The following is a 21,839-nucleotide window of genomic DNA, read 5'->3' as shown; positions in this document are numbered from 1 at the left end:
AAGGGGGAGGGGCCCATGGTGAAGGGAAGCCCTCAGACATGAAACCAAGACCTCAGATTTTGGAGGGAAAACCAAAACAAGATGAGAGAGACTCAAAATACACCAGAAAATGCTATTTCTGTCAGGGAAAGGGCCATCTAATCTCAGAGTGTGAGAAATTAAAGCAGCTAAAAGGAATTGTGCCTCAGGATTCGAGTGGAACCAAGCCAAAAGCTGTGTTCTGTGTCCAGAAAGAGCAAGGCTCATTGTCACTGAGGGAGCCTGTTGCCATGGCTACTCAATCTGGAACAGCTACATCTGCTGATCAGGCTGAGGAAAATGGTCCTCTTGTAGAGGTCAGGCGCTGCCTACTGGTGAGAACAGATTCTCAGTTGTTTGAGACAGCAGGGGTGGACGTAGGAATACTTGACCGTCAGTATCGGGGGCTGCGGGACACTTGTTCTCAGGTGACCCTGTGCCATCCAGATATTATTCCTAGGGAATATGTAATCCCAAATGAGAGCATGAAGGTGGCAGGGATTGAGGGGCAGGTAATCTCACTGCCAGTAGCGGAGGTCCCTGTGAACTTTCAAGGCTGGAGGGGAGTTTGGCGGCTAGCGATTTCATCGACTCTGCCAGCAGCCGTGCTCGTGGGAAATGACCTGGCTGAACATGTGAAACGGGTGCTAGTGATTACACGTTCACAAGCCACCACGGGGACAGTTCAGGGGGGTAATGATGAGCCAGAGACGGAAGCAGAGGGGAGTTCAGAAGCTGTGGTGGAAACCTTAACCACAGACAGCAGATTTGGACAAGAGCAAAAGGCAGACGCCACTCTCCAAAAGTGTTTTGAACAGGTGACTGACGCCCAGCTAACACCTGAAACCCCAGTGAGATTTCTAGAGAAAAAGGGGATTTTATATAGAGAGACCCTGAGGAATATCTCAAAAGGGGGAGATGGGATCAGAAGTCAGCTGGTGGTACCTGAAAAGTATCGCCCCATGATCTTACAAAAGGGGGCACTCTGACATGTTTGCTGCACACTTAGGGGTGAACAAAACACAGCAGAGAATCACACAGAATTTTTACTGGCCTGACATAGGGAAGCAGATCAGGGAGTTCTGTAAACAATGTGATGTGTGTCAAAGGCAGGGGAATAGCCGCGACAGGACCAAAGCAAAGTTGTGCCCTTTGCCTGTGATTGACACTCCGTTCAAATGCATAGGGGTGGATATTGTGGGACCTTTGCCCAAGGCCACAAAGAGGGGGAACAGGTTCATTCTCACCATTGTGGACCATGCCACAAGGTACCCTGAAGCCATTCCCTTGACTAACATTGAAACTAACACAGTGGCAGATGCCTTGGTGGGGTATATGTCCAGGATGGGATTTGCCTCAGAAATAATCACAGATTTGGAAGCATCGTTCACATCGAAGCTCATGAAACGCTTATGGCAAATCTGTGGAATTAAGCACAAGGAAACCACTGCATATCACCCTGAAAGTAAGGGGTTAACTGAGAAGTTCAATGGGACTCTAATGCGCATGATTAGGGCTTACTTGGCAGAGAATCCAAACAATTGGGACCAGAAGCTGCAATCCCTTTTGTTTGCTTATCGATCAGTGCCACAAGCCAGTACCGGATTCAGTCCATTTGAACTTTTATTTGGGGGAAGGGTGAAAGGGCCCCTGGATCTGATCGAACAAAATTGGGAGCAGATCACCCAGGGTGACCCACAAGACGTTGTGACATACATAGACACCTTAAGGAATGACCTAAAGAGAAACCTAGAGCTAGCGGCAGAGACCCTGCAGGCTCAAAAGGTCAGAAAGAAAGCCTGGTGTGTCCAGAAAGGCAGGGAGAGGCGCTTTAACCCAGGGGAGGAAGTGCTGTGGCCTGGGCCCTGCAAAGAGAACAAACTGCAGCTGGGTAGCCCAGAGATTAAATACTTGGGTCACATGGTAGGGGGAGGAGTGATAAAACCCCTGGAGGCCAAAATAGAAGCTGTTCGTGATTGGCCTAGACCCAACACCAAGAAAAAAGTCAAATCATTTCTTGGGTTGGTGGGCTACTACAGAAAGTTCATCCCGAGGTTTAGCGAGATTGCGGCTCCGCTGACCGATCTGACGAGGAAGAAGGCTGATGACCGCATCCCGTGGACCAGCGACTGTGAGGAGGCGTTCCAGAGGTTGAAGCAGGCGCTCATCAACTATCCAGTGCTGCGTGCTCCAGACTTCGACCGGGAGTTCATCATCTACACCGATGCGTCTAACAGCGGGGTAGGAGCAGTTCTGTGCCAGGAGGATGAGAATGGTGACCAGCATCCAGTGTCCTACCTGAGTAGGAAACTTCAAAAAGGTGAGAGACATTTGGCAACCGTGGAGAAGGAGTGTTTGGCCATAGTCTACGCGATCCAGAAGGCCAAGCCTTACATCTGGGGGAGACATTTTGTTCTGTGCACTGACCATTCACCACTGCAATGGTTAAAGACAATGAAAACCCACAATAGCAAACTTATGAGGTGGGCTTTAAATCTGCAGGACTATGACTTTGAAGTGAAGGTGGTCAGAGGGTCAGTGAACTGTGTTGCTGACGCCTTGTCAAGAAGACCTGAAGATTGAAGACGGCGAAAGAAACATGGACTATGTATATATATTGATGACAAAAAGTTAAATGTACCTGGGTTTTTTTTTTAATTTGGTTTGTATGAATAAAGGTAAATTGATGTAATGTATATGGTAAATGTTTAAATGCCTAATTGATATGGTTAACTTAGAATGTAAGTATAAGTAAGTATGGTATTGTGTGTTATTATATAACTGTTTTGTGTGTTTTATCCAGGTTGTTTTTTGGGAAAAAGCACGTTAGCTTTCCCCCTACAAAACAACTTATAAAGAGGGGAGGTGTTACATACAGCACTGATGTTACCTGTCTGTCATGGGTTTGGAGGGAAAGTTCCATCCTATGGGGAGTGGAAGGCGGGACATCAGGAGGAGGGGCTGTACTGTATATATATGTGATGCGTGTGTGGAGAAGTTTAGACGCTGGAAAGAAGAAGCAGCAGCTGGGAAGAAGAAGCTGGTGTGGGAGTCTGTGTGTCAGACAGGGTACTACTGTGTGTCAGTCAGTACCAACCTGATAGGTTCAGGTGTCTGTTGGTTAGCCAGAACTGATAGGTTCAGGGTCTGTGCTTCAAGTTAAGTGTTCTGTGTGAACCAAACTGTGTGTATGTATGAGTGAAACTAAGCCACGTTACTGTATCCTATTCACTTAATCCTTTTATTTTCCCTGTGTGATGTTTTAAATAAACCTTATTCTTTTATTTGTTGAAAATCCATCCCTGGTCTGTGTGACTTATTATAGGGAATGGTTGGTGGCAGCTTAGTTAACGTGTGGCAGATCCCAGTAGGTTTCATATCCAGCTTGTTTTAGGGCATGTTCAGCTACTGCTGATTTTTCTGGTTGTTTCAGTCTGCAGTGTCTCTCGTGCTCTTTGATTCTGGTGTGGATGCTTCATTTTGTGATTCCAATATATACCTGGCCACAACTGCAAGGTATCCGGTATACTCCTGCAGTGGTGAGGGGGTCCCTTCTGTCCTTTGCTGACCATAACATTTGGGGACAGGAGGCAGAGAGCACTGGGGATGGGAGACAGAGGGCAGTGGAGGGGGTTTGGAATCCTGGGAAACCAGAAGCTGGCAGCGGGCACAGAGCAGTTTTCGGCTTCCCGGGCTTCCAAAGCTGCACCCACTGCCCTCTGTCTCTTGTCCCCGGTGCCCGCTGCCTCCTGTCCCCATGGGGACAGAAGGCAGAGGGCAGCGGGGACAGAAGGCAGAGGGCAGCGGGTGCAGCTTTGGAAGCCTATGAATTTTTTCCTTTGGTTGGAACGGATGAAATGGTTTTCAGTGCATTCCTATGGGAAATGGCCTCTCAACCTGCAGACTTTTCGAACTGTGGCCACCATTCCAATACAGATTAATTCTGGAAGTTGAGGGTCCACTTTATATTGTCTCCCTGCTTATTTAACTAATATGCAGAATACATCATGTGAAAGGCAGGACTGGAGGAATCCCAAGACAGAATTAAAATTTCCAGAAGAAATATCAATAACCTCAGATATGCAGATTACTCTGATGGCAAAAAGTGAGGAGGAATTAAAGAACCTTGTAATGAGGGTGAAAAAGAGGAGAGTGCAAAAAATGGTCTGAAGCTCAACGTCAAAAAAACTAAGATCATGGCTACTGATCCCATCACCTCCTGGCAAATAGAAGGGAAAGATATGACAGATTTTACTTTCGGGGGCTCCATGATCACTGCAGATGGTGACAGCAGCCACAAAATCAAAAGAAGCCTCCTCCTTGGGAGGAAAGCAATGACAAACCTAGACAACATCTTAAAAAGCAGATACATCCCCTTGCCAACAAAGGTGTCAGTTCTAGAAGGTGTTGTAACTCTTCATAGAATTGTTCAATGTCAGCCTCTTCAGCATTGGTGGTTGGTGCATAAACTTGGATTATTGTGATGTTGAAAGGTCTGCCTTGGATTCATGTTGAAATCATTCTATCATTTTTGAGATTGTATCCCAGTACAGCTTTTCCTACTCTTTTGTTGATTATGAGGGCCACTCCATTTCTTCTACGGGATTCTTGCCCACAATAGTAGATAAGATAATTGTCTGAATTGAATTCACAAATTCCTGTCCATTTTAGTTCACTGACGCCCAGGATGTCAATGTTTATTCTTGCCATCTCCTGTTTGACCACCTCCAGCTTCCCAAGGTTCATAGATCTTACATTCCAGGTTCCTATGCAGTATTTTTCTTTGCAGCATTGGACTTTCCATTCACTTACAGGTGCGTCCGCAGCTGAGCATCCTTTTGGCTTTGGCCCAACTACTTCTACTTGTACTTGTCCTCAAGCTACTTATACTTGTTCTCCGCTCTTCCTCAGTAGCATGTCGGATGCCTTCTGACCTGAGGGGCTTATCTTCCATTGTCATATCTTTTAGCCTTTTGTTTCTGTCCATTGAGTTTTCTTGGCAAAGATTCTGGAGTGGCTTGCCGGTTCCTGCTCCAGGTGGATTGCGTTTAGTCAGAACTCCCCACTGTGAGCTGTCCGTCTTGGGTGTCCCTGCACGGCATAGCCCATAGCTTCTCTGAATTACTCAAGCCCCTTCACCATGACAAGGCAGCAATCCGTGAAAGGGATGGTGGTGATATCTTATTTCTAATTTGCATGGCTGAGACAGCCAGCGGGAAAAATAAATATTAAATAATTCACACAGACACAGAGAGAGCAGTTTTAAATTCCATGTATTTCCCAGTATCGAGACACTGGGTGGTTTAAAATCAGATTACAAGTTGTCCCAGTAGGAGGTACATACTGACACAAAACTACATGACTACTGTGTGATTTTAAACCAAATTCAAATACCCCAATCCACCGCTTGAATCACTTCAATAATTACATTATTGTCCTCAGATAAGAATATCACCAGAACTTTCCACAGTGCTTGCAAGGAATTGTTCTATTGAATCACTAAAATTATGTATCCTTTTCTTTTATGCAGCTCTTCCTTCTTTTTCAGTTGCTAGTACAGTGGGGTCTTGACTTAAGAACGGCTCGAGTTAAGAACATTTTGACTTAAGAACCACTCTCTTAGGAAAATATTGACTTGACTTAAGTACTTAGATTTGAGTTAAGAACTGAAAAAAAACCACGTGGGAGGCAGGGAAAGTGCAAAATTTGAACTTTCAGTTAACTGTTGGCCAGTGAAAAGGGTGCCTGTCTGCTTCCTCACTCCTCCCAGCGTTTAGAGAGTGGATTGGGAGACAGTCTTCGGACTGCCTGGTACTGTACTGCCTGGACTGTATTTTCCCTGCCTTCCCTGAACCTTTCTTGACCTAAGAAAAAAAGAAACAACATATCCCCCTCTAGTGGTCGAAGGCGGAATAGCAGCTTCCCATTAGTTTCTATGGACGGAAAAGAGCAGATACGGATCAAATGGTTTTCAATGCATTCCTATGGGAAATGCAGATTTGACTTGAGAACATTTTGACTTGAGAACCGCCTTCCAATACGAATTAAGTTCTCAAGTCAAGACCCCACTGTAGCAAATAATTGAAAATGATGTTTTGATGATTGCTGATTGTCTTTATCAATAACCATCAAAAGTTTCTGCCTCTTCACTTCCAGTTTTGTTAATCTGAATAGTCTATCCTAATTCTTCCCCTTCTTTTTTGTCAATTTTTTTACCACTATTCTGTTATTCTGTGTCAATCTCTCAATGTGATATTAATCCTTTAATCCCACACTTTCAGCTTCCAAACTGGACTAAGTGAGAATCTCATTATCCCTCCTTAATCGGAGATTTAAAAATAACTATTTTTGAGGTTTGGAAAGAGATCTGTGTTGTTCTTTTATTTTCTTTCTTCATCCCCCAGGACCTAACAACTAACTCTCCCAGTCCAGTTCCATCTTTCCATTTTCTTTGGAACTATTCATCTGGAATTAGGCACCCCTTTTCTGGGGATCTAACTGTGGCTCCAAATTTCATGCATATCCATGAAAAAAGAACATAGTTATAACTTTTTCAATTTCCACTGCAAATCAATAGGAAACATGAAGAGTTGGATTATCACATTTTGATCGGGACTTTGCTCCAAAACAGATCAGATCAAGCCTGAATTAGTATAAGCCAAGGTAGTCCAAAGTCTGAATTTCTGAATCATATTTAGACCTCAATCAGGGAGTCCTTGAACGGCCACCAGTTTAAATGTTCTCTTTCAAATATATGCACAAGTTTTAAACATAATATTTTGCTCTGAATGCAGCTCTAAATTCTTAAACTGGAATTAATTTGTGTACCATAATTGGTGTTCCATCAACCATGAAAAAGGCAAACATGTGTTTTATGTTTCAAGTCTTTTGGTCCTGACGCAGTAATTAACTAGCAGTTCATCTAGAATGAAATTTTAAAAACATGAAACCAATAACCACATTGGCCAATATTTTCCTGAATAACAACTGGAATGCTATTGATGTTTGTGTAAGGTTTATGTAATTTGCCATGGCTAATTGCACATAATTGATGAGGTGTGAAGGCACATCTCAGCTGTGCAACTGACTGATGTGCAAAAATTAGTTTGTGCCAAAGAATGGTGCCAGAACCCTTGACAAACAGCTAGTAACTATAATGGGAATTGAAAAATAAAATGTCATAAGAATGCTTTCTTGCATCAGGTAAAGTATTGCTTATCTGCAAATGCAGCCTGGTGAAAAAAGACAAAAACATGGTTCAGTCATAAGCTCTTTTTAGTCCATGTTACACCTGAGTTGTTTCTCTTATGTTAGGTCATGTTTCTGCCTAACGTACCTACTAAAGTAACAATAAAGTCTTTACATTTTTTTAATTTTATGTTCCTGTTCTGTCTTTCTTCTAGTCAAGATGCTCAAATTTACTGCTAAAGTAACAATAAGATCCAAAGTACTGATCCATCATATATAGAGTAAATCTGGATGAATGACAACTTTAAAACATGTAGCCTGAGTTGTTTATTATATAGAAAGTGTAGCTTAGTTTTATTTAGCAGAATTTGATTAATAAAAAGATGCTAAATACAGAACATATGACAGTAGGGACTGTAATCAGTGTCTGTTACATTGTAGCTGGGTGTAGTCCTCTAAGAATTTAATTTGTATAGTCGAACACTCATAATTTATTTTTTGTGTGTTGATTGAAACCATAGTTACAAGGGTGTGGTGACTCCGTGTCTGACTTCTTTATGTCCTGTGTGCCCAAATTCTACCAAAGGGATTTGGAATATATTTTTGCCTGTTATGCCATTAGAGTCTCATCCTAAATAATAATAATAAAAGACTGCTCCACTTGCAAAGCAAATAATTCACTCAAACTGGATTTCTAGGGAGGCTGGTCTGAATAACTTCAGTGGTTGAAAGGTCAGAAAATTTCAATAGAAATTGAGCACTAAATCGTCTCAAGATCTAAATTGAAACAATAGCATATACTGTATATATAATGATAAGGCAGTTACTCAATGGAGAAGTACTATGAAAAAATAACAGTAATAGTAATTATTTAGATGAACATCATGGGGAAAAACTCAAATACCTCTTTAAAAAGGGGAGGGGGAAAAGAGGATCCAAGAATCTATTGATCAGTCATCCTATTTGTTTGTTTGTTTGTTTGTTTGACTTCTACCCCACCCATTTAGACCAAAGGTCTACTCTGGGTGGCATTACACATTTTTTAAAAACAGTGAAACCAATAAATGTATACTACAAATCCAAAATGGCAAAAATATCATAATTTACCAATCTTGGTATTGATAGCAGGAAACATTCTAGAATATATAATTAAATGGGTGGTCTATGAGCATTCAGAAAACAATGTAGTGATTACAAAGACCTGACACAGGTTTGTTGAAAACAACTCACACCAGACTAATCTTATCTCCCTTTTTTTGGGGTGAGTCACAAGTCTGGTAGATAAAATATATATGTGCTGTTGATGTAGTGCACCTTAATTGAAACAAGGCTTTTGACAAGGTCTTTCACAGTATGGCCAAGCTGGTAAAAGATGGGCTAGAAGAAGCCACTGTTAGGTGGTTGGTGGACTGTACTTAAAGATTGCTCACCAACAGTTCCTAATAAACCTAGAGAGAAGTGATTTATTGGATGCTTCACACCTTAATCCCAGATCCAAATACAAAAATAAAATGAGTTTTAACTGGAAAAATGTTGAGCTCTGCATTTAGGCTGGAAATGTCAGGTGCACAATTAGAGGATGTGTGACATTTGGCTTGACAGTTATACATGTAAGAAGGATCTAGGGGTTTAAGTAAATAGTACTGTGCATGAATCAACAATGTTATACAACAACAAAAAAGTGAATGGAACACTAGGCAACATCAGAAGATAGTACGGCAGGTAGATCAAGGGATGTAATTGTACTGTTCTGTTTTTCTTTGGTCAGGCCTCGCTTGAAATACTAGCTCCAGTTGTGGGCACAATAGTTTGAGAAAGCTATTTACAAGGTGGGTGTGCCATTCTTTTTTTGTGGGGGGGAATACAACTCTTGAGAGTTCAGAATTCTGGGAATTTTTGACCACATGCACACACCTACATACACCTACACATACCTACATTTTACCATTTTCCAGGCTGCCTTGGGCTTATTTTCTATACAAAAAGTAAATTTCCCAGTGCTTTCTGAGATGCCTAGGTCCTTGTGAGAGATTTAGGTTTGCTGCCCATTAGGCTTTCTATGTGACAACTCCAAAGAACTATAGCTCATACAAAGATCTAGGCCTCTCAGGAAGCACTGGAGCAAGTTTCCTTTTTGTATAGGAAGTAGGCACTACACAGCCTGGCAGATAGGTTCTATTCCAGGTGAGTGAAATGTAAATGTGTGTAGTTGTGTATCTGCAGCCAAGAACTCCCAGAATTCTGCCTGTGTAATTCTTGGAGAATTCTGGGAGTTGGAATCCAATCCCCCCAAAAAACAACCCAAAAGCAAGAACAAAGCAAAAACAAACAAACAAACAAAAACCCCCCTGTTGACAAGCTGAAACATTACCAGAGCAGGGTGACCAAGATGGCAAAAGGGCTAGAAACCAAACACTATGGAAAATGGTTAAAACGGTTGGGTATAAGTCTGAAAAAACAAAGCCTTATACATTACAGTTAGGCATCCTTCAGTCTCAAAGACTATGGTAACGTGCTCTGTATGGAGGACTTGGAACAGTGTCCGGTGTGGCTGAGGAAGCCAATTCGCGAGTGACAATCCCTTCCACACTGAAGACAAATCCAGTCTGTCCCGTGTCCAGCTCCCTGATTTTGCTGCTTTTGTGAGCCTCAGCCTTTGCCTCAGCCTGCTGCACAAGGGTCTCTTCAAAATGGGAGAGGCTGTGATGCAACGCCTGCCTCCAGGGTGAACACTCAGATGTCAGGGTTTCCCATCTGTTGAGAACCATTCCTAAGGTCTTCAGATCCTGATTGCAGATGTCCTTGTATCGCAGCTGTGGTCTCCCTCTGGGGCGATTTCCCTGCACTAGTTCTCCATACAGGAGATCTTTTGGAAACCAGCCACCAGCCATTCTCACGACATAGCCAACGTAGACGTCACTGTTTCAGTAATGTATATATGCTAAAAATTCCAGCTCATTCTAGGACTGGAACATTGTCCTTCCAAGTGATACCAAATATCCACCAGAGGCAATATATATGGAAGGTATTCAGCTTCCTCTCCTGCCGTGCACAAAGGATCCAGGACTCACTGCAGTACGGGAGTGTGCTCAGGACACAGGCTGTATAGACCTGGACCTTGATATACTGTATGTCATCAGCTTCTTCTTGAGCCATACTCTCTTTGTGAGTTTAGAGAACATGGTAGCTGCTTTACCATTGCGTTTATCCAGCTCAACATCTAGAGAGAGTGTGTCAGAGATTGTCGCCAAGGTACACAAAATCATGAACAACCCCCAGTTCTTGTGTGGAGATGATAATGGAGGGAGGTGAGTCCACGCCCTGGCCCATGACTTGTGTTTTCTTCAGGCTGATTGTTAGTTCAAAGTCTTGGCAGGCCTTCCTAAAACGATTCATGAGTTGTTGGAGGTCTTCAATGGCTGCATCATCTGCAAAGAGGAAGTCCCGTATGCATTTTTGTTCAGCTTTGATCCTCGCTCTCAATCTAGAGAGATTAAAGAGCTTTCCGTCTGATGTAGTCCGGAGATAGACACCTTCTGTTGTAGTTCCAAAGGCATGCTTCAGCATGTCAGTAAAAAAGGTCCCAAACAGTGTTGGTGCAAGGTCACAGCCCTGTTTCACTCCGCTTTGGATGTCAAAGGGATCTGATGTTGAGCCATTAAAAACTAAAGTGCCTTTCATTCCCTCATGGAAGGACCTGATGATGTTAAGGAGACAAGGTGGACATCCAATCTTGGGAAGTATTTTAAAAAGGCCAACCCTGCTAACCAAATCAAAGGCCTTTGTGGGATCTATGAAGGCCACAAAGAGTGGCTGTTGTTGTTCCCTACATTTCTCCTGCAACTGTCTGAGGAAGAATACCATGTCAGTGGTGGATCTCTTAACACAAAATCCACACTGTGATACTGGATACTCTGTCTGTAGGGCCTCTTCAGCACAACACGGGCAAGCAGCTTCCCTACAACGCTAAGAAGAGAGATGCCACGGTAGTTATTGCAGTCACACCTGTCTCCTTTGTTCATAGGAGGGTGTTCATAAGTCAAGGCACCATTACAGTGGTGCCATGACTTGTGAATAATAATAATAATAATAATAATAATAATAATAATAATAATAATAATAATAATAATAATAATAATAATAATAATAATAATAATAATAATAATAATTTATTGTCATTGTAAGTATATACACAGTATACCCATACAACAAAATTCACAGACACCCAGAGACCAGACACATGCACACACATAAAATTCCCTAAACACTCCCCACCCACTAAAAGTCCCCCACTAAAAATACAAACATCTACACTGCAGGCCAAGTAACACAGTCCAACTAATTATTCACTACTGGTCGTCTTTAAGCTCATTATTAATTGCAATTATAGTTCTGGGATAAAAACTATTGAGAAAACGTGTGCTCCGAGTCTTAATTGTTCTATATCTTCTGCCAGACGGTAACAGTTCAAAAAAGTTATAAGCAGGATGGGAAGAGTCTCTCAGGATGCTGTGTGACTTCCTCAGACAGCGGGATGTGAAGATGTCATCCAGGGTTGGTAGCTGGAGCCCGATGATATTCTGGCCAATTTTAATGGTTCTCTGTAGAGCTTTTTTGTCCGCTATAGAGCTACTCCCAAACCATGCCGGAGAATGCCCTGACATATGAACAATTAGACATACGGACAGCTTTGACTTGCAGCCAGAGCTTTGACCTACAAACGGAAAAAGGCAGGGAAAGGGGACAGGGAATTCAAACTGCCGCCACCGGAGGCTTCTCGGGTGTCCCCACCGAGGGGCTGGCTTTGCCCAGGCAGCCTACAAGCAGGACCCAAGCTCCTTGTGAGCAGCACTTCCCTTGCAAAAGACTCCCTCAACCCATTGATCCTGATCTCCTGGGCCAGGCCAGGCCAGGCCAAACAAGGCAAGATGTCCTCCACTGGCCACCGAGGGCAGGCAGGCTGGCTGGCAAGGAGCCTCTGTGCTGCATCATTTCCCTCCCTTCACCAGCCATCCCGGCGACTTACCTTGTGCTCTACCAGAGAAAGTGAGGCGAGGCGAGCCAGGCAGCTGAGTGTCCCCTCTGGCCTTTGTCTTTGCCTCTTCTCCTGGCCTGGCGAGGGCAACGTGCTCTGCTCCTGGCTGAAAGGAGCCGGCCCACCTGCTTGCCTCCACTCACCCTGCGCAGGGCCTCCCGCCTCTGCTCCAGCAGCCAGGCAGGTGGAAGGCACCCGTGGGTCTTGGGGAAGAAGGTTGGCACTCCTCTTCCTCGCCTCGAGAGGAAGGCTCCTGTCACCCTCCCCTCCCCTCCCCTCCCGCCCCAGCCGCTTTCCCTTTCTTCTTTCGGAAGGATCCAGCACGGGGAGGCAGAGACTGCCCGGGAGACCATTTGAATTTCCCGGTCTCTGCTTCCCACCGTGGGGTTGGTCGGCGCTGCCTGCTTTCCATCGGGCCTCTCCCTCCCAGGAGTCCTGCTGGAAAGCGGGCAGCGCTGACTGACCCTGCAGTGGGAAGCAGAGTTCGGGAAATTCAAATGGCCTCCCCACCGGTCTCTGCCTCCCTGCACTGGATCCATCTGAAAGAAGAAAGGGAAAGCAGCTGTCATGGGAGAGTGCCAGCCGCAGGAAGAGGAGTGCCAGCCTTCTTCCCCGAGACCCGCGGGTGCCTTCCGCCTGCTTACCAACAGCGGTTTCGGCGAGCGGAGAAGCTGCGCGGTGGCGGAGAAAGGCCGGCTGGGCTCCCGGAGGGCCCTTTCGGCAGCAGATAAAGGCTGGGTGGGCTCCCGGAGGGCTCCCACCGACGGTGGTTTTGGCGGCAGTGGAGCCCGGGTGGCTGAGCATGGCTGGGAGGCTTCAGAGGAGGCTTCATGGTTAGGCAAGGTGCTGCTTTTTTAAAACTGTTTTGGGTGGGATTAGGCTGGTGGGGTTATGTTTATATTTAATTTATTTTGGTTTTTTGCAGCCCCAGGGGCTTGCAGTGTTTTATTTTTATTTTTATTTTTATTTTTATTTTGAAATGCTGGAATGGTTTAATCCCATTCCTATGTATTTCAATGGGAAATGGTGCTTTGACCTACAAACATTTTGACTTACGAACGTCATTCCGATACGGATTAAGTTTGTAAGTAAAGGCACCACTGTATGTGATAGGCCTTTTTAAATATTTGAAGGGCTGCCATGGAGAAGATGAATTGAGCTTGTTTTCTGCCACTCTGTAGAGTAGGACCAGAAGCAATTAATTCAAATGACAGGAAAGTAGATTTTGATTGAATATCAATAGAACTTCATGACAGAGGACCAGTTCAACAATTCAGTGAAATACTGTATCTTAGAAGGTGGTAGATTCCCTCATTTATTGAATAGAGGTTGGATGGCATCTAAGAGAGATGTTTTAGCTGTGGGTTTCCTGCTTTGCCTGGGGTTAGACTTAATGACCCCTGCAGTCCCTTCCATACAGTCCATAGGATCTGGTTGTGTCATTATTATAAGACCTCATTGTTATTATCCAAAAACCTTCTCAGCTTGTCTGGCTTCTTACCCTAAAGACAAGAAGGAGATCTGGGTGCCTGCCTGACACCTTTGGAGTTCTAATTTCACTAGTATAAACTGTGATACAAATAATTATCCATTTTTGCCATTAGCAATTCAAACATTAATAATTCATTGAATTACTGGTAACAAGTAATTTAGGTTGATATGGCTTAGGCAGGGGTGGGCAATTAATTGCTATAGGGGGCCACATGAAAAATCTGAACTGTGTTTGGGGGCCGAACCAACTTTACTTAAAAATAGAAGATAAGCAACTGATCAACTTTAGACAAAAAGCTATAAATGGTTTTGATGTTCAACTTATCCAGTGAGAGAAATCCAGTCTCTCTTGGGCTTTAACAAGTGCTTGAACATCAGACTGAAGCGACGACCGGTGGGCCGGACAGGAGCGGCTTGGGGGTCATATGTGGCCCTCGGGCCGCACTTTGCCCAGGACTGGGCTTAGGGATAGTTAGAACTGAGCTGAGTTCACTCCCTGAGCAACAAAGCATTGTAGGTCTGTGTTTCAGACACTACAAGATACTTCATCTCAATGTACAGAGAAAATAGTTCATACAGAATTTAAATTTTAAGCGCAAAACTTTTGCCCCTCATATATATTACAAAAGATTTTAAAGTTTAGTACTACTATAATATTACAGCGGCCACCTAACCTGCAGTTAACACATAGATCAATTATAACTCTATTTTGCCTATTTTAATCAAGGATCCCACATCTTTAGAACTGCTTTTAAAATGTACATTTATTTCGTAGCTTTGTTTGAGAAAGATGGGCAGATGAAAAAGTTTTAAAAACTGTTGAACTACTCTTCACACAGTCTTCATCTTGATTCCATTTCCACCTGCCTTAACAGGTTGATTTCAGTATAATTTACACAGCTGGATAGGACTGTGGGTGGCCGGATGTGTGTTAGGTAGGTGGCCCCAAAATACAGGGTGAATTAATATGCCTTGGATAGGAAACATGCAGGACTTTTTGCCCGGAGTTCTGAAGCAATAATCATTTTAAATTTAAATCTCCTCCACCAACACTGCAGAAGACATGTTATTAGTTTGTTAATAACTCCTTTGAAGTCCCAAGATAGAACTATGTAATAAAATACAATATTAGTATAGTGGCTTTCTAGTCATCTCACCAAGAAGTCACATCTGATGGTCACTTGCTGAAAACAAATTAAGTTGTGCTACCATTGGTGGAATACAAATAGCAGAATCAACCTGTAAAGACTCTGGTAACCAGCATATTTGAAGAAAATTTTACAGTGGCATGCCCCAAGGCCTGTATTAATTTTCTAAAGTGCTGTTGGGAAAATTTTAATTCATTATTAGAGTGGGTAGTCATATGGACAACTTGAATATTTTTCAGATGAAGTTTTTGCTCTTGAGCCATGTGTGATACTGCAAAGGGTTACTTAGATATGCACATTTGATATGCACAACTCTTTTGATGCACACAGGCTAGAATCCAGTTAAAGCAGATGCTGCGCAAGTCCATTGGTATAACTTTCATAGGCAAATTGTGGCATGTTAAGCAATTGGTGCAAGCATTTGCTATTGCACACAGAGTCGCATGACTAGAATACACCAGCAATTGTTCACACTAGCATCTTAACTGGTGCCAATTTGCTTCTGAGGTTCAAGCCAGTGCAAGTCACAAGATCTAGCCAACAACATATACTAGCTAATTCATACCATTGATTTTCCTCAGGTTGGCAGAGAGACCAAATACAGAAGATACTTGAGTATGTGTTAGAGAACATAATTTTCCCTATTGTAAGAATAGCAAAGAAAAAAGGCAGATTCTGCTTTGTCCACTGTATCCTCCAGCCATTAAGCAGAACTCCTCAGAATTGCCTGTTAATTGACACCTGCTCCAGAAAATTGAGATATGGGTCCATCAGAAATCTGTTGTGAAGATAATGTTGCTCATGTTTGAAATGTGTTGCACACTGCTTGTATGACGGGTTGTTTTGAGATACATACCTAATGTACTGTCTAGAGTGTTATTGTGGGATCATTTCCAGTTTTTGCAGCCTAATTATATGGATAAGGTTCTTCCAGCATGGCATCCAATTACAGTTACTCTCTCAATTTTTGCCCAACAGGTAAAAGTTGATCAGGTAGGTCCATGGCAAAGTTGGCTTTACTAAAGTGATGCTTCCTGCTTTGAAAAAGGTGGTGGTATCACTCTTTCTAAAAAAAGCTCCTCCAGGATCTTCAAGTTCATGACATCTTCCATCTAGACACAATCTTTGGGAATGTAATAGAATGACTTGTTGTGATCTAGGTGGAGACATTCTTGGTTGAGATTTGTTCTCCATGCCCATTTCAGTTTGAGTTTAGGCTTGGCTTCCGGGCCGGGGGGGGGGGGAGAAATACTGTTCCCCTGATTGGGTTTGTGTAGCAGAATAGCTACACATGCTTGCAGATCACCCTTCTTTTTCCTTGGGAAAAGATTTGTTCATAGTAATTGCATATGAAGCATTTGCAGTGTGAAGTGACAACATCCACAGAATGTTGTATGATATATTTGATTGATCATGTTTGAAGAGAATCGTTTGTGCCCATTCCTCTATGGAGAGGAGAATGTTCGCCTTGAATAAACAGTTGAATTTGGATGTCTTGCTCTTGGAGTAGGATTAGGCCAAGGGCGACAAAGAGTGTAAGGTAAATCAGGTCTAGGAGATCTGGAGTCAGAGTTCAAAACCGTGTTCACCAAGTCAGTTAAAATGTTGTACAATAAAATAGGGATAGCCAAAAGCACAGTCAGACATTCGAAAAGTCATACACAGCTAAGAGTCAGTGGCAAACATCAAGATGTAAGGCAAACAATCGGAAACCAGAAGAGACACCGTCTGCTATGAAAACAGTCCCAAGCTAAGGTTCATCTAGCTGGGATGCCTGAGCCCCACCTTCAGCTGCATTGCATGTATTTGGCCAGCTGACAGCTCAACTGCTGGATTTGGTGTGATGGTCTCCCTGGAAGGAAGCATTCCCCACACACACACACATTTGAAGCACCTTCTCTTCCTGAGGAAACTTTCCTTGCAACTAAGCACTTTGCTCTGTAGTCTCTCACTGGCCTGGTCTCCTTAACCCATTGTATTTGTTTAGGCTGGGAGGAAGTCTAGCTTCCTCCAACTCAACCCAACAGCCAGCTGTATCTGGGGTCTGAGGCTCCTGGGCCCCCTGAAAGTTCATCATCATCATCTGGGGATTTAGCTTTTTGGATATTTGAGGTTCCCCATCCCATGTTGAGTTTGAGAGGCTTTAACGTAACATCACTGGATGATACATCTGGTGAAAGCATGGCATAGGGCAAGAAAATGCCCTGTTAAATATACCAGATTCTAGTGAATATATGGATAAAGTTATTGTGCTTTTAGGCTCCCACATAGCAAAGAATATCATCTAATTTGTTGTGGCTTCAAAGAATAATATCCAGCTACATTCAGGAATTTTTCCCACTGTGTGGATATATTTTATTACAGACCACCCACTGCTTAATGATCCCAACATACCACTAGTGATATGTCTTTTATTCCTTCCTAGTTTGGGGGAAATTGCTGTCCTTGAAAGCACTTCAAGATCTATTTCTTTCCAAACCAAGAAAATTGCTTTGCCAAGTCTTTGATGTATCTCATTCTATCGTCCCTCAAGCTCATGCTTTGGAACTAGCTATCAGGCTTTAGGTCAAGTGTTCAACTCATCTTTATAAATTTAATGCAAAGCAGAAAAAGAATATTGATTAGACAGATTTTTAAAAGTATGATGGTTACACTAAATTGTTAAACGCATGTATGTACATTCTAATAGCAGAGTTTGTTGTGAGTAAGTACAGCTGCATAAAAAGCTGGGAAGTAATAGTTCTAATAGGATGTTTTCAGGAACAGTTGAAATTATGGTAAAGATGCTGTGCTGCAAACCATAACATCATTATTCACAATGTACTATTGTCTGGTTTTACACAATCCATTATCTTTTCTGATACAGTGCTGAAGAAAATTAATACTGACAGACTATAAGATTTTTGAACATCATCTATGTGCATTCTTTTGATTTTAGTTTTTGCTAAATATTGTGTATATATTACTATTATGATTTCCATTATCATTACTGCCAATATGCAAAGGACAAGCAGACAGGTCCCTTCTCCAAGAGGTTTTCTGTATGAAATTAGATACAAGTAGTATCTTGTATATTCTTTTTGGAGAAAAGGATACAAAATCTAGGACTATTTTTCCTTGGGAGTAATTGGAAATTAAACTGCAATAAAATAGTAGACAAACTCTTATGTTATACGATATGATACAGTATGTAACTCACTCCCTTGGTACGTTAAAGGATGTTCCAGATCCACACCATATTTTCATTGGATTCTGTTTCTCACATTCACTCTTTGCTTTGTTTAGCTGTTGCAGAATATATTGTACATAGCACGTAGTTAAGCAGTGGAATTTCATACCATAGAATATAGTGATGGCTACCAACTTAGATGGCTTTAGAAGGCAGTCAGCAATTCATGGAAGATGTTGTTTCTTATGGCTACTATATACTTTGCTCAATATCAAAGACAGTTTGCCTTTGTATGGCATTCACTGAAAAGTTACAGGTTTTATAAGGAAATGCTCATATGAGCCTATTGTTTTACTAACATTAATTGTATTCTCTTTCAGATATTAATGAATGTCAGCTCCAAGGGGTATGCCCTAATGGTGAGTGTTTGAATACCATGGGCAGCTATAGGTGCACCTGCAAATTGGGATATGGGCCAGACCCTGCTCTTTCCAGATGCATCCGTAAGTAACAAAAACACTAAATGAGCTTCTGTTGCTTTTGTATTTAGTTCTCACCCTCCTCTTGCATCTTGTAAGGACACAAGTTCTAGAGGTGTGTAGCTTTGTGTTTTTGGACTACAGCTTGCAGATTTCCATAGGCGGCCTGTGGAATTCTGGAAGTGGTAATTAAAAAACACAAATGTGCATATCTCTCTTAATATCTGTTGGTCAAAATGTTCTTGTGGTGCTTCTTCTAACTGAAAATTTTTATTGCAGCGTTTTCTTTTATGATACAATGTTGCACTGTAGGTTTAAAACAGACTTGTGGAATGTACGGTCAAGAAAATCTACTTCTCAAAATATCTGTCAGAAATAAATATGCTTCAGAATATAAACAGGCACAAAAACTGCTTAAGAACTGTGATGGCTTTTCAGCTTGTTGGTGATCGAGTGAAAGAAATTCTGAGTTTTCCTTTTGTAGTGAAATAAATAAGCCCATGTTTTTTTAATAGTCTGATTAAGGGGAAGAAGTTTTAAACCCATTGCTCTTTAATTGAAATGTTCGATGATCTCCTGTATTTCTGACCCTTACATTCCTTCACTCTTTTCTTTGCCAGTGTATATTCAGCCTTATATTCCAGAAGACACAGAAAATCTTTTATAGTGTAAGCTATTCATATGAGATAGGTTTCAGAGATGGGCTATTTATGGTCCTCTTCATGCTGGCCAGTATTTTAAGTGGCACAACTGCTGTTAGGAACAGGCACGAATGTTTACGCAGAAATAGATTCCATTGTGTCCAATAGGCTTTCTAGACAAGCATGCAAAAGACTAGAAAAATTCTTAATATGAGAGAGAATACAAAGGTTCAGCATTTTCTGAGCTTTAAGGAGTATTATAAGCATACTGTCTTCAGCATCTCCAAGGTTACTGCAGTTATTGCAGACATAGTTTTGTCTGAGGCATTATGCTAAAGCAGATTTGGCTAAATTATTATTTTGACCTTCTTTATGTAAGGAGATGTGGAATCTCCCAAGGATTGTCATCTTTCATCCTTTACAATGTCTTTAATATTTCTGTTAATGATATTAAATCTTCTATAAATAGCAAATTCATTATCTTAAAGTGGATTCTTGCATAACTAAATGGAACTCTAAGAATGACAAAAAGATAAACAAATTCTAGGAAAATGAGTTAACAGTCCAGTGAGGATTGAGCAACCTTGATGGGCATTTTGTGATAGACTTTTGGAGGTGAATTAAGGACTTGAGGAAGAGAGAATGGAATGGATTGTCCTGAACAGGGTGGAGCTGATTAGAAACCTGAACAAGAACAATCCACAATGCAACATTTTGTCACAGATCCAGTTTATAACTATTGCTAATGGATGTAGTTACATAGTATTTCTGTTATTTTTTTAATGATCAGATATGTCAGAAAATCCTTAACACAGTACTGTATATTTGCCAACTGTGTTTTTTCTCAATACACTGAGTCCCAACCCAGCTTGGACATGTATGCACATGAATACATTTCAGCAGTCACTGAACAATAATATTGCTAACCAGCAGTATTTTCTATGATTGTGCTGATGCTTTTTTTTTTTTGAAATTGTTATGGGCCATATCTTTGATCATACCCTTTATAGACTTAGTCATTATAGATTTATAGGTGGGAATGGTTGGGACATTTTGTGTGGAGAAAATAAGAAGGGATTGAATTAACTGTCACTTGAAACAAAGAAGCACCCCTAAGTACGTACGTACGTACGTACATACACCCATACATACATACATACATACATACATACATACATACATACATACATACATACATACATACATACATACATACATACATACATACAAACAAAGCCCTCCACGGTTTGGGCTCATGTTACTTGTTGGAGTTTCTTTCCTTAATGTCATCTGCCTGACGCACAAGATCATCTCAGTCAAGGCTCCTCTGAGTGGCCACCCAAGGGAGGTCCATAAGAACTAGGGCCTTCTTTGTGGTAGCTCCAATCTTACAGAACCAGTTTCCAGAGAAGCACTGCCTAACACCTCCCTTTTGATACTTAGGAGACAACTACAGACATGGCTTTTCAGGAAGGCCTACTGACCATACTGTGACCCTAGCTGATCACCTTTTTTTTTCTTTTCCCCCTTTCTTCCACCCACTGTGGTTTTTATATGATTGGTATCTGCCATCTGTTTTCAAGGGTTATTTGTAAAGTTGCTTTTAATTATTTTTCCTGTATTATTTGTTTTGTATTATATTTGTTGTAACTGCCTTGGCACAAATGGGAGCGGGATATAAATATAATAATAATAATAATAATAATAATAATAATAATAATAATAATAATAATAATAATAATAATAATAATAATAATAATAATAATAATGATGATGATGATGATGATGATGATGATGATGATGATGATGATGATGGTGGTGGTGGTGGTGGTGGTGGTGGTGGTGGTGATGGTGATGGTGATGGTGATGGTGATGGTGATGTATTCGCGAAAGCTTTCACGGCCAGGATCTAATGGTTGTTGTGGGTTTTTCGGGCTCTTTGGCCGTGTTCTGAAGGTTGTTCTTCCTAGCGTTTCACCAGTCTTTGTGGCCAACATCTTCACTAGAGCACAGAGTGCTGTCCTCTGAAGATGCCGGCCACAGAGACTGGCGAAACGTTAGGAAGAACAACCTTCAGAACACAGCCAAAGAAAAACCCACAACAACAACAACAACAACAACAACAACAACAACAACAATAATAATAATAATAAATACAGTACTTAATCATTTTTATATCCTAAGGAAAAAAGATATAGCTTGTCAACCATGCATACTTGCATGTAAGAATGATTTATAGACAATTCCTCTTTTTGAGTAAACAAAGCCAAATGCCCAAATAATTTAGTAAAGTTTATTTGGAACAAATGAGGGAGAAGCATTCCAAGGAAAGGCAACAGTCACACAAAATTCCAAATAAAAAAATGTAAAAATCAGTAGAATCTTGGGTGTTCTTGGCTTATGCAGAGTACATTACAAAGAGGATGCTCAGAACAGTTTCATATATTTGTAGGAATCTGGGATCAGTAATAGCCATTGTCTTAGTGATGGCAAACTATGGAGTGATAATCTGACTGGAAATCTGTTGCTTGGTGTAGCAAGTCATCAGGTCACCTTAATCAGTGGGGATTTGGTAAATCTATTCTTCCACAAGTTCCATTGGGCCTACTCCAGTTGTGACTTACTAAACTGAGAAAAAATATTTCAGCCTCTATTTCTGATGTAGAGCTA

At 41.7% G+C, this 21,839-nt stretch overlaps 1 protein-coding gene across 23 annotated transcripts in view; it reads left to right on the top strand.

The window, feature by feature from the left end:
• Positions 1 to 21,839, top strand: part of LTBP1 (latent transforming growth factor beta binding protein 1) — a 298,040-nt gene that overhangs the window by 170,968 nt on the left and 105,233 nt on the right. For all 23 annotated transcript variants that reach the window (XM_072992302.2, XM_072992246.2, XM_072992234.2 and 20 more), the window contains one exon: positions 18,430 to 18,552. In XM_072992302.2, the coding sequence (XP_072848403.2) occupies positions 18,430 to 18,552 (123 nt within the window). The remainder of the gene's footprint in view (positions 1 to 18,429; positions 18,553 to 21,839) is intronic.

This window comes from Pogona vitticeps, chromosome 1 (genome assembly GCF_051106095.1).
Source record: "Pogona vitticeps strain Pit_001003342236 chromosome 1, PviZW2.1, whole genome shotgun sequence".
Classification (NCBI taxonomy): Eukaryota; Metazoa; Chordata; class Lepidosauria; order Squamata; family Agamidae; genus Pogona; species Pogona vitticeps.
This window is presented reverse-complemented; position numbering and strand designations above follow the sequence as displayed.